General features: G+C 38.4%; 1 protein-coding gene across 1 annotated transcript; it reads right to left on the bottom strand.

The window, feature by feature from the left end:
- Positions 1 to 1,153: 1,153 nt before the first annotated feature.
- LOC113308205 (F-box/LRR-repeat protein At1g67190-like) lies at positions 1,154 to 4,018 on the bottom strand. Its single transcript, XM_026556682.1, has 2 exons — positions 3,710 to 4,018; positions 1,154 to 3,011 (listed from the first exon to the last, which is right to left on the bottom strand). Exon 2 carries the CDS (start codon positions 2,982 to 2,984, stop codon positions 1,725 to 1,727), a length of 1,260 nt encoding a protein of 419 aa, XP_026412467.1. The 5' UTR covers positions 2,985 to 3,011; positions 3,710 to 4,018; the 3' UTR covers positions 1,154 to 1,724.
- Positions 4,019 to 12,242: the final 8,224 nt, after the last annotated feature.

The following is a 12,242-nucleotide window of genomic DNA, read 5'->3' as shown; positions in this document are numbered from 1 at the left end:
TTTACAGACAACAAATTAGAAAGAACAAGAACAAGAAGAGCACAATTTAAATGCAAAACAAAAAGAAAGATATCTCAAATCTCAAGATTCAGACTAGATTGAGAAGGAGAAAGAGTCAAAGTAAGATTATATAGATTCTTAAAGACATCATTTTCCACCCTTCACAAGTGGGACTTGGAAGGAGCTACGAAGTCAAACCCTTAAAATGGTGAATTGTAATAAACATTTTTTCCCCCTGAACTCTGTGTACTGTTTAAGACTTTGTAAGATCATCAAGAAGAAATGAAATCTGTGTAAAATGTAATAGTTTTTTATACTACTATTTATAAAATTTACTACATAGATGGAAGACAGTGTCAACGTATACCATCTGAGGTTCTCTGATGCAAACTACAAGCTGGAGTATGACAAAGAGAATAAATAAAGAATGAAGATTCCTCAAACAGATGATCGAAAGATATTACCTTTCAAATTTCGTAGATTAACTAAGTTCTTGCTCGCCTACTCTGAATACCTCAGATATATACAAATACAACACATAAAAGCTTAGAATCTCTTCTAATCTTCATAGACATCTTATTCTACTATCAAGTGTCTTTATGGGAATGAATACTACAAGAAAGAAGTGTAACAAACAAGTAGGAAAAAAAAACTAACCAAACAGTAACTAAGATGTAACATTCCAATCTCTGAAACCTCATACAAATTTTACAGTTTTAATGGTGTTACCCCATTCCCAAATTAGGATCCAATACACTGCGGCCACCTGTGTCAAAATGGCCTCACGACACCTGTCTGAAATCTGAACAGGGTTGATTAGACCGCTAGTGAAGTTGGTGAAGTGAAGTTGTCAGAGTTGCTGCTTTCGGGTAAACTTGGTGAAGTGAAGTTGTCCATCGAAAAGGTGCGATTCTAAGCAATTTGCCCAAATTTGAGTAAGCTTAATCTATACCTAATAAGCAGCATAAAAATTGCTAACCAGCTAAAAGCATGCAGTTCTGCCTACTCTGAAATTCATGAGCTGCAGAGCAGGGATAAATTAAAATTGAACTTCCTAATTAAACAACTTCTCTAATGTAGCAAAATTCTTTCAAGGTTTTACTGGTAAACAAACCCTAGATCTTGTGGTTGATATAGATAAATAGAAGACTTGGTACAACCTAGCTAGACTGGAGTGTTCTTTGGTAAGTCTATTAGCTAATAGCAAAAAGAAAGACGAATCAACAACTACTAGAAAGCATGTTATCCTAACAATGCAACTGAATTTAGATGTATGTATTGAAGACCAAATTCATAGATGATTTTCTAGATTCATGCTGCTCAAACAATAACCATGATCTGGAATTACATAAACAGCATAAGCTCAAGAAAATATAAACTAAAGAAAATGCTTTATTGGATTAGAAAAGCAAAACGTGCTATATAAGAAATAAAGAAGCTAACATATCTCTACAAGAAAAGAGTTGGCTACAGATATAACTGAAAAGTGAAAAGCAAAAATGAAATTTAATGATAAAGAAGATGTTTGTTTGTTCTACATAAAAAAATTGAATTAAATTTACAATTGCTCAAGTGACCAAACAATGTGATAGGTAGAGTAATCAAAATTCAGAAAAATAATCGAGAGAAGAAAAAAAAATTCAAGCTTTGCATGCAGCGTACCTGCTTATACAAGTCGAGATGGAAAAAATCTTGAATACCGGGAAGGCAACATTGCAGGATCATTATTCATACACAAACTGCACATCTACATGCATATACTTCCTCATAAGTTTGACAATGGATGTCGTAAAATTAGCCAACATGTAGCATTCTTCATGGGTTTTGGCTTCAGAAACAACACCATGAATGACCAGCTTCTTGATATTAGAACATCTTTCTAGCAAACCAGCAACCCAGTGTGAAAACGTATCACTAATTACAGTCCACCCAAGCTCCAACACAACCACATTCTCCAATGGTGATGACTCTTGCAAACCATAGGGAAGAAATCCTTCTCTTAAATCGTAACTCAGGGATAGATGGCTTAGCTGGGGAAAGCAAACAGCAATAGTTTCCAAATCCACAATTTCATCCTCATCATCAAACACCACACTCCAAAGACGAAGCCTCCTCAATCTTGACGACCTTGAAATCATATGGTAGAACTTCGGCCACATAATTGTGAAATTGCTGACATCAACAACCTCAAGATTTTCAGTACTCTCCCCAATATCAAGATGGATAACACTAACATCATCAATCCTCAGATGCTTTAAGGTCCCTTTGCCAATAAGCTCGAAAAGTTCAAGAGTACAATCCTTTAGCTGCAAACTTTTCAGACTATCTGCCTCCAGTATAAACTTATCCAAACTAATTGCTTCAACATATATACTTTTCAGTGATGGACTGGTTAACTCCATTGTTGCTTGCGCGTCCGACATCTGAATCTCTGGATTGACAAGCGCCAAAGCCTCAATCTTAGGGCAAGCACTAAGCAGAAGACTGAGATCCAACGCTGAGATACTCACATAACTCAGAGTAACAGATTTCAAGCAAGGGAATTTTTGGTAACTTGGTTCAACCCCTGTGATGGAATTATGAGCCAACGCCAATGTTTCCAGTTTCTGCCGACCACACTTCTCAAGAATGTTGACATTCGGTGCAGTTCGAACATTGTATAATAAATGGCGCAAGGTTTCCCTAGTATACATGAGCCACGCGATAACTGGAGCAGCAGAGAATTCATCAACATCGTCCATAACAATTGCAAGATACTGTAACCCCGTTGTTTGAAAAATTGTTTGAGTTATAAGGATCTCTAATCTACTAGTTGTCAGATCTCGATAAACAGGCCAATCAGTAGAGTTAAATGAAAGGGAATGGAGGTGATTCTTGGCAGCTTCTCGCCATTTCCGACATGTTGCGGATGCAATCACGACATCACGGGCAGCACAAAGCCTAGATAGTATGTTTCCTACTACTTCAACAGGCAGGTACTCCATATCCAACAGGCAACAACTGAGCGAAAGCTGCAAAATGTTGAAGTCTTTAGACAGGGTGAAACACCACTTCACATAAATGAATCACAGACAGCTGGTAATGACAGTAAGTCGGTAACTTTAGAAAGAAAAACTCCACCACCTAGTTCTAACTGAAGCCCGGTAAAGGAATTGATACACACTAGATATCAAGACACAGAATCCCAAACAATCCAACAACCGATTCTTGGTTACATTCCTCATTCTATCATAAGTAGTTACAATGATAACAAATGGCAAATAAACGATATATGGCATGCTCAGAGTTTACATTGACATATTAACTCTGGGTTCAAACAGATAAAGTCAATTAGCATCAGAATCAGGCATCATTGAAAGATCAAACCACAGAAAATACTTAACATAGATTCCAATTGTGAATTATCAAGAGATACTAACAAAGTTATCATCTTTCTATCATAGGAATTAAAAAGTTATCATCTTGAATAAAATAAAAAACATTTTTTGCAGACTTATACCAATCATGAAGAACTCAAATGAATCAAACTGAACATAAAAGTTGAAAACCTACTTCTTATCTACAAATCTAATTTATGGGTAATGATCAAACATAATACAATCATCCGAGATTCAATTTAAATTTCTCAATCTACTAATATAATGTCTACATATTAAAAATTCAAACAAACCCCAGTTTATTATGAAAATCAAGAATCTGGGTTTCTTACCTAAGAGACAATGATGTCCAGGATCTTATAATAAATCGAAAACCAAAAAGGATCAACAACAAACTCCAACTATGGAGGAAACTTGAAAATCTCAATAGATGAGCATTTAATAACTGATTAGAATGTAATGAAATGGATCGAAGCCCGAGATGGATAGATCAACCACCGCTAATATGATGATATATGGCGATGATGAATCGATGATGATGATGGAAGAGAATTCGAAGAAAAGAAGACAAGGATAGAGAGGATGAAGTCCAGAGAGAATTTTATGAATAAGTGGGTAACAAATGAAAAGGTCAAAGCGTGAGACTGTCTCGCTGGATCTGTCTGCGTGTTTTATGCTTTTCATGTTATAGGGTCATTTGCTAATATGCTTTTCATGTTATAGGGTCATTTGCTAATATCTTTGGGACGGTGCTTATTAGTAGTATGAATTAGGCATTTAGGCTAACACATTCTTGGAAATAGAATAAATTATGGATCGGATGCCCCACTTACGAACCAACTAGACCAAACTCTTAGAAAAGACCAAATCCGTTGGACATTAATTAGATAGGAGACTACACAATTAAGTCAATGTACGATAAATTGAACGAAAACGGACTCGACACTGTTAACTTATCTATGTTAGAGTCATTCTGGAAATCTTTATGGAGTCTAAATATCTCGGAGAGAATCAAGTTCTTTTTATGAAAATGTTTACAAAACGCACTACCTACTAATATTAAACTTTTTGGAAAGGTTAAAGATATAGTCCCTAATTGTACTATGTGTAAAATAGAACTTGAAACAACTGAGCATCTTCTTTTTCACTGTCCTTATGTTAAAGAAGTTTGGAACTCATCTCCTAACCCTGTTTCCTTATCTTTGGATAACTCAAAAACATTTTTGGATCCATGTAAAGAATGGTTTGTTAACCCTAGAATAGATATATATGTTGAATTACTTCTCACTAAAATGTTGTTTATATGAAAAGAAATATGTAATAGGGTTTTTGAAGATAAATCTAAATCTGCTATTAACCTAGCTGTGGAAATTCAGAGACACATTGATTTTTGGACTACAGGAAAAAAAAACTACTAAACCTATACAGGTACAACGGAAGAAAACAGCTCCTACATGGAAGGCTCCAAGTAAAGATACCCTAAAAATCTATGTTGATGGAACATGGATATCAGAGTTAGTACCATCCAGTTAAGCTTTAATTTTGAGGAATGATGCAGGAAACTGTGAAGGAGGACGAGCAGGGCAATCAGCAAGTTCAGACCCACAAGAGGCAGAGGTTGTAGGAGTGTTGCATGTAGCAATTTGGGCCAAAGAGAAGCAACTGCAAAATTTCAGTATAGAAGGGGACTGTGAGAGTATTTTCAACTATTTCATGGTCGTAGCTCAGACATTTCTTGGCGTGCCAAAGCCTGTCTCAATGAGGAAAACGGAATAGCTAATCTTTGTAATAATTTTTTTGGGATTTCATTTTGTTCCTGGATTAGGAAACCAAGTTGCGGATATCTTAGCCAAGTTTGTTAGACCCTTGGTGTAGGATGTTAGTACTGGAAACAAAAGAAATCACACATAGATAAAACTTTTCAATGGAAGAGTGTGTTTATTCAAAGTCTGCCTTTTTTCCTTACAGACGAGGCCATATATAGGCCTTATGACATAATTAATATTAATGCAAATATCTCTTAAGATTAATGCAAATAAAGAGGAAATCCTAACCAAATATGATATCATGCCAATTCTGCAAGATATCTCTTATTTCCTAACAAAAATAACAAACAGGAAAATATTCCTGCATGGCTAACAGATATTCTTTCGTTGATCTCTTTCTTCCAAGTAGGATTCTGCCATATCTTGCATTACATCATTCTCCCCGGGAAAGAGGAAATTCGCCCTCGAATTAGGCAGGTTAGGAAGATCATCATCGGACAAGTCGTCGTGGTAGGGAATTAGATGACGAACATTGAACACATCAGCCGTATGAATATGACTTGGGAGCTTCAGACGGTAAGCATTGGGGTTGAGTTTTTCAATAAGTTCAAATGGACCAATCTTGCGAGGACCCAAATTGTTGTATGTACCCGCCGGAAAACGTTCCTTAATAAGCACAACCAAAACGAAATCACCTACCTCAAATTCAACATGACGACGATGCTTATCAGCGGCCGTTTTATATTTGGCATAAGAAACTACCAAATTTTGAGCAGCAATGTCATGTATTTGTTGAAGATTCTTCACTAAAACATCCGCAGTGGTATGCACACGTTGTAGGTCTGGAACCGGTGCTAGGTCGAGTGAAGAACGAGGGTTAAACCCACATACCACTTGAAAAGGACTAAACCCTGTGCTCCTATGAATTGCTCTATTGAAAGCGAATTCAGCTTGAAACAGATGTTGATCCCATTGCTTAGTGTGAGACCCAACCAAACTACGAAGTAAATTCCCAAGAGAACGGTTCACTACCTCTGTCTGCTCATCCGTTTGTGGGTGATAAGCGCTGCTGAATTTCAGCTCCGTACGTAACAATTTCCAAAGACATCTCCAAAAATGACTAAGGAATTTAGAATCACGGTCTGATACGATGGATTCCGGAAGACCATGCAGACGGTACACATTTCTGAAAAATAATAGCGCCACATTAACCGCGTCCGTAGTCTTCTTGCAAGCTACAAAATGTGACATCTTGGAAAATCTGTCAACTATAACAAAAACAGAATCCATTCCCTGTTGTGTTCGCGGCAAACCGACAACAAAGTCCATACTAATATCAGTCCATGGCTTCGAAGGAATTGGTAACGGCATATAAAGACCCGCATTCGTAGTTGACCCTTTAGAGACCTGACAGACGTGACAACGGGAGACAAATCGTTGCACCTCCTTAAACAGACGCGGCCAAAAATAGGATGAAGAGATCAGCTGGAATGTTTTGTCACGACCAAAGTGACCTTCGTTATGCATCTCCTGGATGATCTTCAATCGCCAGCTACAGGCCGGGATGCACAGCAGAGTGCCTTTGAAGAGAAATCCGTCCAGCAAGGAGAATTGCGCACTGTTGCCTGCACGTACAGCTTCCAATACGACAGAAAAATATGGGTCTGTTTGGTATAATGTCGCAAACGAGTCAAACCCCAATACCTCATTTCGCAGTGATGTAAGAAGACTTCGTCGACGACTAAGACCATCAGCCACACGGTTCTGAGTACCAGCTTTGTGTTTGAGGACGAATGTAAAATCCTGCAGATAACTAGCCCATTTAACCTGGCGTGCACTCATCTTGTCTTGATTACCTATGCGCTTGAGAGCATCGTGGTCAGTAAAAAAAACAAAGTCGGAATGAATCAAATAATGACGCCAGTGCTTAAGAGTCTGTATGATGGCATAAAATTCCAGTTCGTACGTGCTATAATTACGCTTGGCTCCATTCAAATTTTCACTGAAAAAGGCGACCGGCTTACCTGTTTGGCTTAAGACGGCACCAATACCAACCTTAGAGGCGTCTGTGTGAACTTCGAACGGCAAAGAAAAATTGGGTAAAGCTAATATAGGATCCGAACAAAGCTTCTCCTTAAGCAAGATGAAGCTTGTTGTCGCCTCTTCTGTCCATGCAAATTTACCATTATTCATGCAGTCCGTGATTGCCGCTGCTATCGTGCTAAAATGGGGAATAAATCTCCTATAAAAAGACGCAAACCCGTGAAAACTCCGAGCCTCATGGATTGTTTGGGGGCAAGGCCAAGTACGTACAACATCGACCTTAGACTCATCCACCGAGATGCCATCCTTGGATATGACGTATCCAAGAAACAGAATACGATCCGTACAAAAAACACACTTCTTTGTAGCAGCAAAGAAATGTTGCTGGCGTAAAACTACTAAGACCTCACGAAGATGACACAAGTGACAATCCAAGTTAGTACTATAAACCAAGATGTCATCGAAATAAACGACAACAAACTTACCCAAAAATGGTTTTAATACTTCGTTCATTACGCGCATAAATGTACTAGGAGCATTGGAGAGACCAAACGACATCACCAACCATTCATAAAGCCCTTCCCTCGTTTTAAAAGCGGTCTTCCATTCATCTCCTGGCCGTATACGAATCTGATGGTAGCCACTACGCAAATCCAATTTTCTAAAAACCGTAGCACCATGAAGCTGGTCAAGTATATCGTCCAATCTAGGAATAGGAAAGCGATACTTTACCGTAATCTTATTAATAGCACGACTATCCACGCACATGCGCCATGTACCATCCTTCTTAGGAATGAGCAACGCCGGGACTGCGCAAGGGCTGAGACTCTCCCTGATAAGACCTTTGGCTAATAACTCCCCCACTTGACGTTGTAGTTTTGTATGTTCTTTTGGACTCATGCGATAATGAGCTCGATTAGGAAGCACTGCACCACGCACCAAGTCTATCTGGTGATGAATAGCTCGAGAAGGAGGCAACCCCTCTGGAAGATCAACTGGGAAGATATCCTCAAAGTCCGATAACAGCCCCTGGACACATGCTGGAACCTCCACAGCAGTTGTAGCCTCACGAGAGAGACCACACAAGATGAACACCATCCCCTCAGTGAGCATCTCATTCTCAAACGGACGCCAAGAAAGAAAATTGGAGGCCACGGGAGAAACAGGTACATGCACCGTCACATTGGCCGGAACCAGCGTAACACGAGTATTCTTAAATATGAATGAGTATGTATTCAGCTTACCATCATGAGTCAATGCCCTATCGTATTGCCATGGTCGACCCAACAGCAGATGACATGCATCCATTACCACGACATCACACCACATGACATCTTCATAGACAGAACCAATGGAAAATTTCACAAGACAACGCCTGGAAATAGTTACCTCGGATCCCTTGCTAAGCCAGTGAAGAGAATACGGGCTAGGATGTTTTTCTGTGGGAAGCTTGAGTTTCCGAACAGCCTCGTCAGACACCACATTTTCACAGCTGCCAGAATCAATGATCAAATGGCACACCTTGCCTTCAATAGTACACGTTGTCTGGAAGATGTTCTTTCGTAGCCATGACTTGTTAGCGTCAACTTTAGGTGTAAGAAACGAGCGACGGTAGATCATCAAACAGTCACCTTGGTCCCCTGGCAGGAACACCTCATCGCACTCAGCTGCTATCTCCTCCGCATCAGCAAAGACATCAGCAGCAGTATTCACCTCTATAAGCAAAGCCTTACCAGGTCTTCCAGCCTTGCGACACTCGTTTGCCAAGTGATTCGGATCTCCACAACGATAGCACTTAGGAACAGACTTCGTAGGTGTACTAACAACCTGTTGTGCGGAAGCAGTATGAGAAGAAGAAGCCGGAGGACGGCCGATTGCTGCCCGAATCGACTTACGAGATAGTTGTTTCTCCAATCGCAAAGCACGCTGATGAACCTCAGACACAGAAAAATAGTCAAACAGATTAAGGGTATCTTGAAAAGTCTCACGCAAACCCCCTAAGTATCGATAGACAAGTTGTTCTTCAGTGTCTGTAATACCTGATCGTGTGACCAAATCATAGAACTCTTTCGTATATTCATCAATTGATCGAAAACCCTGACGAAGATTTTGTAAACGAATATAGAGTTCCCTCGTATAGTTAAACGGTAAAAAGGCCGAACGCATGCACTTTTCAAGACTAACCCAGGAAGAAATAGGAGTTTTACCTTTCTGAATTTGTGAAGCTTTCAACCGACGCCACCAAACAGCAACCCTTCCTCGAAAGCGCGTAGCCACAAGCGGAACCACTCGATCATCAGGAACCCTCTTAAATTCCAGAACTTCCTCCACAGTAGACAACCAGTCGATACAATCTTCCGGTGTTAAACCTCTACCATGAAACTCAGGAATCTCTATGAGGAATGATGATTCCCAACTCCTAGATTCACGCTCACGCCCAGCAAAAGGGTTTTCAGTATCATTATCGTCATCTGTTCCATATGAATTGGATTCATCCGTAGGAGGAAGACGGCGCTCATGTCGTTGTAACAATGTTGCTACTTGACCGGAGAGCTGCTCAACCGTGTGTGATAGTTCATCGTACCTAGTTCTCTCCATCACCTCATCAACCAGAGCTTCGCGAGGACCACCCTGACCTCTACCACGAACCATGTTGAAAGGATCGATACCCAGATTCTGAATACCAAATGGTGTAGGATGTTAGTACTGGAAACGAAAGAAATCACACATAGATAACTTCTCAATGGAAGAGTGTGTTTATTCAAAGTCTGCCTTTTTTCCTTACAGACGAGGCCATATATAGGCCTTATGACATAATTAATATTAATGAAAATATCTCTTAATATTAATGCAAATAAAGAGGAAATCCTAACCAAATATGATATCATGCAAATTCTGCAAGATATCTCTTATTTCCTAACAAAAATAACAAACAGGAAAATATTCCTGCATGGCTAACGGATATTCTTTCGTCGATCTCTTTCTTCCAAGTAGGATTCTGCCATATCTTGCACTACATCAACCCTTAAACTCAATTGTAGAATGGGAAACTTCACCTCCCATATGTAGCTTAAAACAACTTTTAAAAGATAAATCTAATATTGGGAATTCTCATCATCCCAGATTAGATGGCTCTACTCCTTTTGTAACAGAGACTCATTTTGAGTCTTAGCACTTTTAATGAAATATCTTATTTACAAAAATAAAAAAAAAAGTTAAATATGTGTATGGGTGCATTTAAGTATGCATTTAGTTTATCAGAATTTCGTTCTTAGTGAAATTTGTAGCAGTAGATGTTAGGAGCACTGCTCGGTCGAACTTACAGGTTTTGTTATCTCAAGCTTGTTGTCAATTTTAATAAACAAAACTATATCTTGATTTTTAGTCTACTAATTCAAGTCTCAGACTCGGCATAAAAGTTGGTAGTTGGGTATAAGACATCACCACATAACCCTCGAAGACTGAAGATCGACGAAGACATTTGGAGAACTCCATCAACAAGGTATGTGAAGACTGAAAATTTTTATTTACTCACAATCTTTACTATTCTATCTTTATGAGACTGTGTCGTATGACTGCTAGTAGATTTATTGCAAACAAGAAATTCTGAATCAAGCTTATCTTGTTAAATATCTCAAAATATGATTCAAGCAATGGATGTTCATTGATCCTAAGCAATATTAATTCGAAATAATTTATTGTTCAAAAAACTATTTTTGTGTCATATTGATCACTTGGAAATTGTCCAAGCAATGATATTTATATTTATGACATTTGGGAAGGTTTCAAACATCAAAGAAATATATTCAGAACTAAAATATTTTGGACTCAGGGTAGGTTGGGGAACCATCTCGTAAACCATAAATATCTAAATTTGTGGAATACATGAAGGTTGGCGTACCGGCTCGCAAACAGTAAAGTTCATAATAGGACAGTTTACCAACCCGGTTCACGAACTGTAACGCCCTGAATTCATGAACTACCTAACGGTTCACGAACCATTTCACCAATGGTTCTATTGAATATTAGCAGATGCTCAAAGACTTATTTTTTAAATAGTATTTAGTATCATTATGACTCTCATAAACACCTTTAAGACATCTATGATCACTTAAACACCTTGTGTATGTGGATCATGATTAAATTCTTAAGTGTCTAAATGAACATGATATTGCTTATTAGTTCGAAATACATATTTGCGAACAACTATCATTATACATGATTTACGTACTCAGATCAATGTGTATATTCTTTTATGTTATTTCAAGACAAAATTCTCAAATGCTTACTTGAAAGCCTAATTAGAGTTTCATCTAAACAAATAAATTGTTTGCTTGAATCTCAAGTTATCTTAGCTTGAATTATAAGAAACCCTTAGTCTTGAAAATATGTAAATAGAGAGACTCATTTAACTGGGAAACTCAACTCCTGACACTTCTGTGTCCTAGTTGATTGCTAGAGTCGTCCTTTATTGTCCTAGGTTTCCTCTGAAAAACATAAATAGGCCTACAACTGAAAGACATCACCTAGGGATTCGTGAAGCCAGGTCCGACTATCTTACCTTGATAGTTCGTCTATCCTGATCTTGTTCTTTCTTTATCAAGGTTTAATAATCTCTTTCAGGAACGAGACAGATAGAAATCGCAAAGTTCTCTTTGTCTCAGACTTTGTGATTCCTCAAGATAGATATTTGAAAACTATTCTTAATTGATTAGTTCCTAATTTTTTTTAAGATTTGATTAACAATCCAGCCTTCTCAGTTAACTGAGTGTAAGTGTTCAGGATTTGTGAGATTTGCTAGCTTGTCCATTGAAAACAGATTGGCCTCGATCTATTCTAACTAAAGAGAAATCAAATAGGATCATTGGTAACAAAAGTCTTCACTTAGGCTGAAGAAACTCTTAAGATGTAAATGACGCCATCTAAGGGAATCAATTGCGTGGACCCTTGCAAGATTCAAGAAACGTAAGGAGCATGACTGCAGCTGAATTTCTTGGAGGGTGAATTCGGTCTCAACTACATTCCAGTCTGAAGTCTAATAGTAGGATAGTGTTTG

The sequence above is a fragment of the Papaver somniferum genome, chromosome 9 (genome assembly GCF_003573695.1).
Source record: "Papaver somniferum cultivar HN1 chromosome 9, ASM357369v1, whole genome shotgun sequence".
NCBI lineage: Eukaryota > Viridiplantae > Streptophyta > Magnoliopsida > Ranunculales > Papaveraceae > Papaver > Papaver somniferum.
The sequence above is the reverse complement of the archived record's forward strand: the minus strand, read 5'-3'. Positions and strand labels throughout refer to the sequence as shown.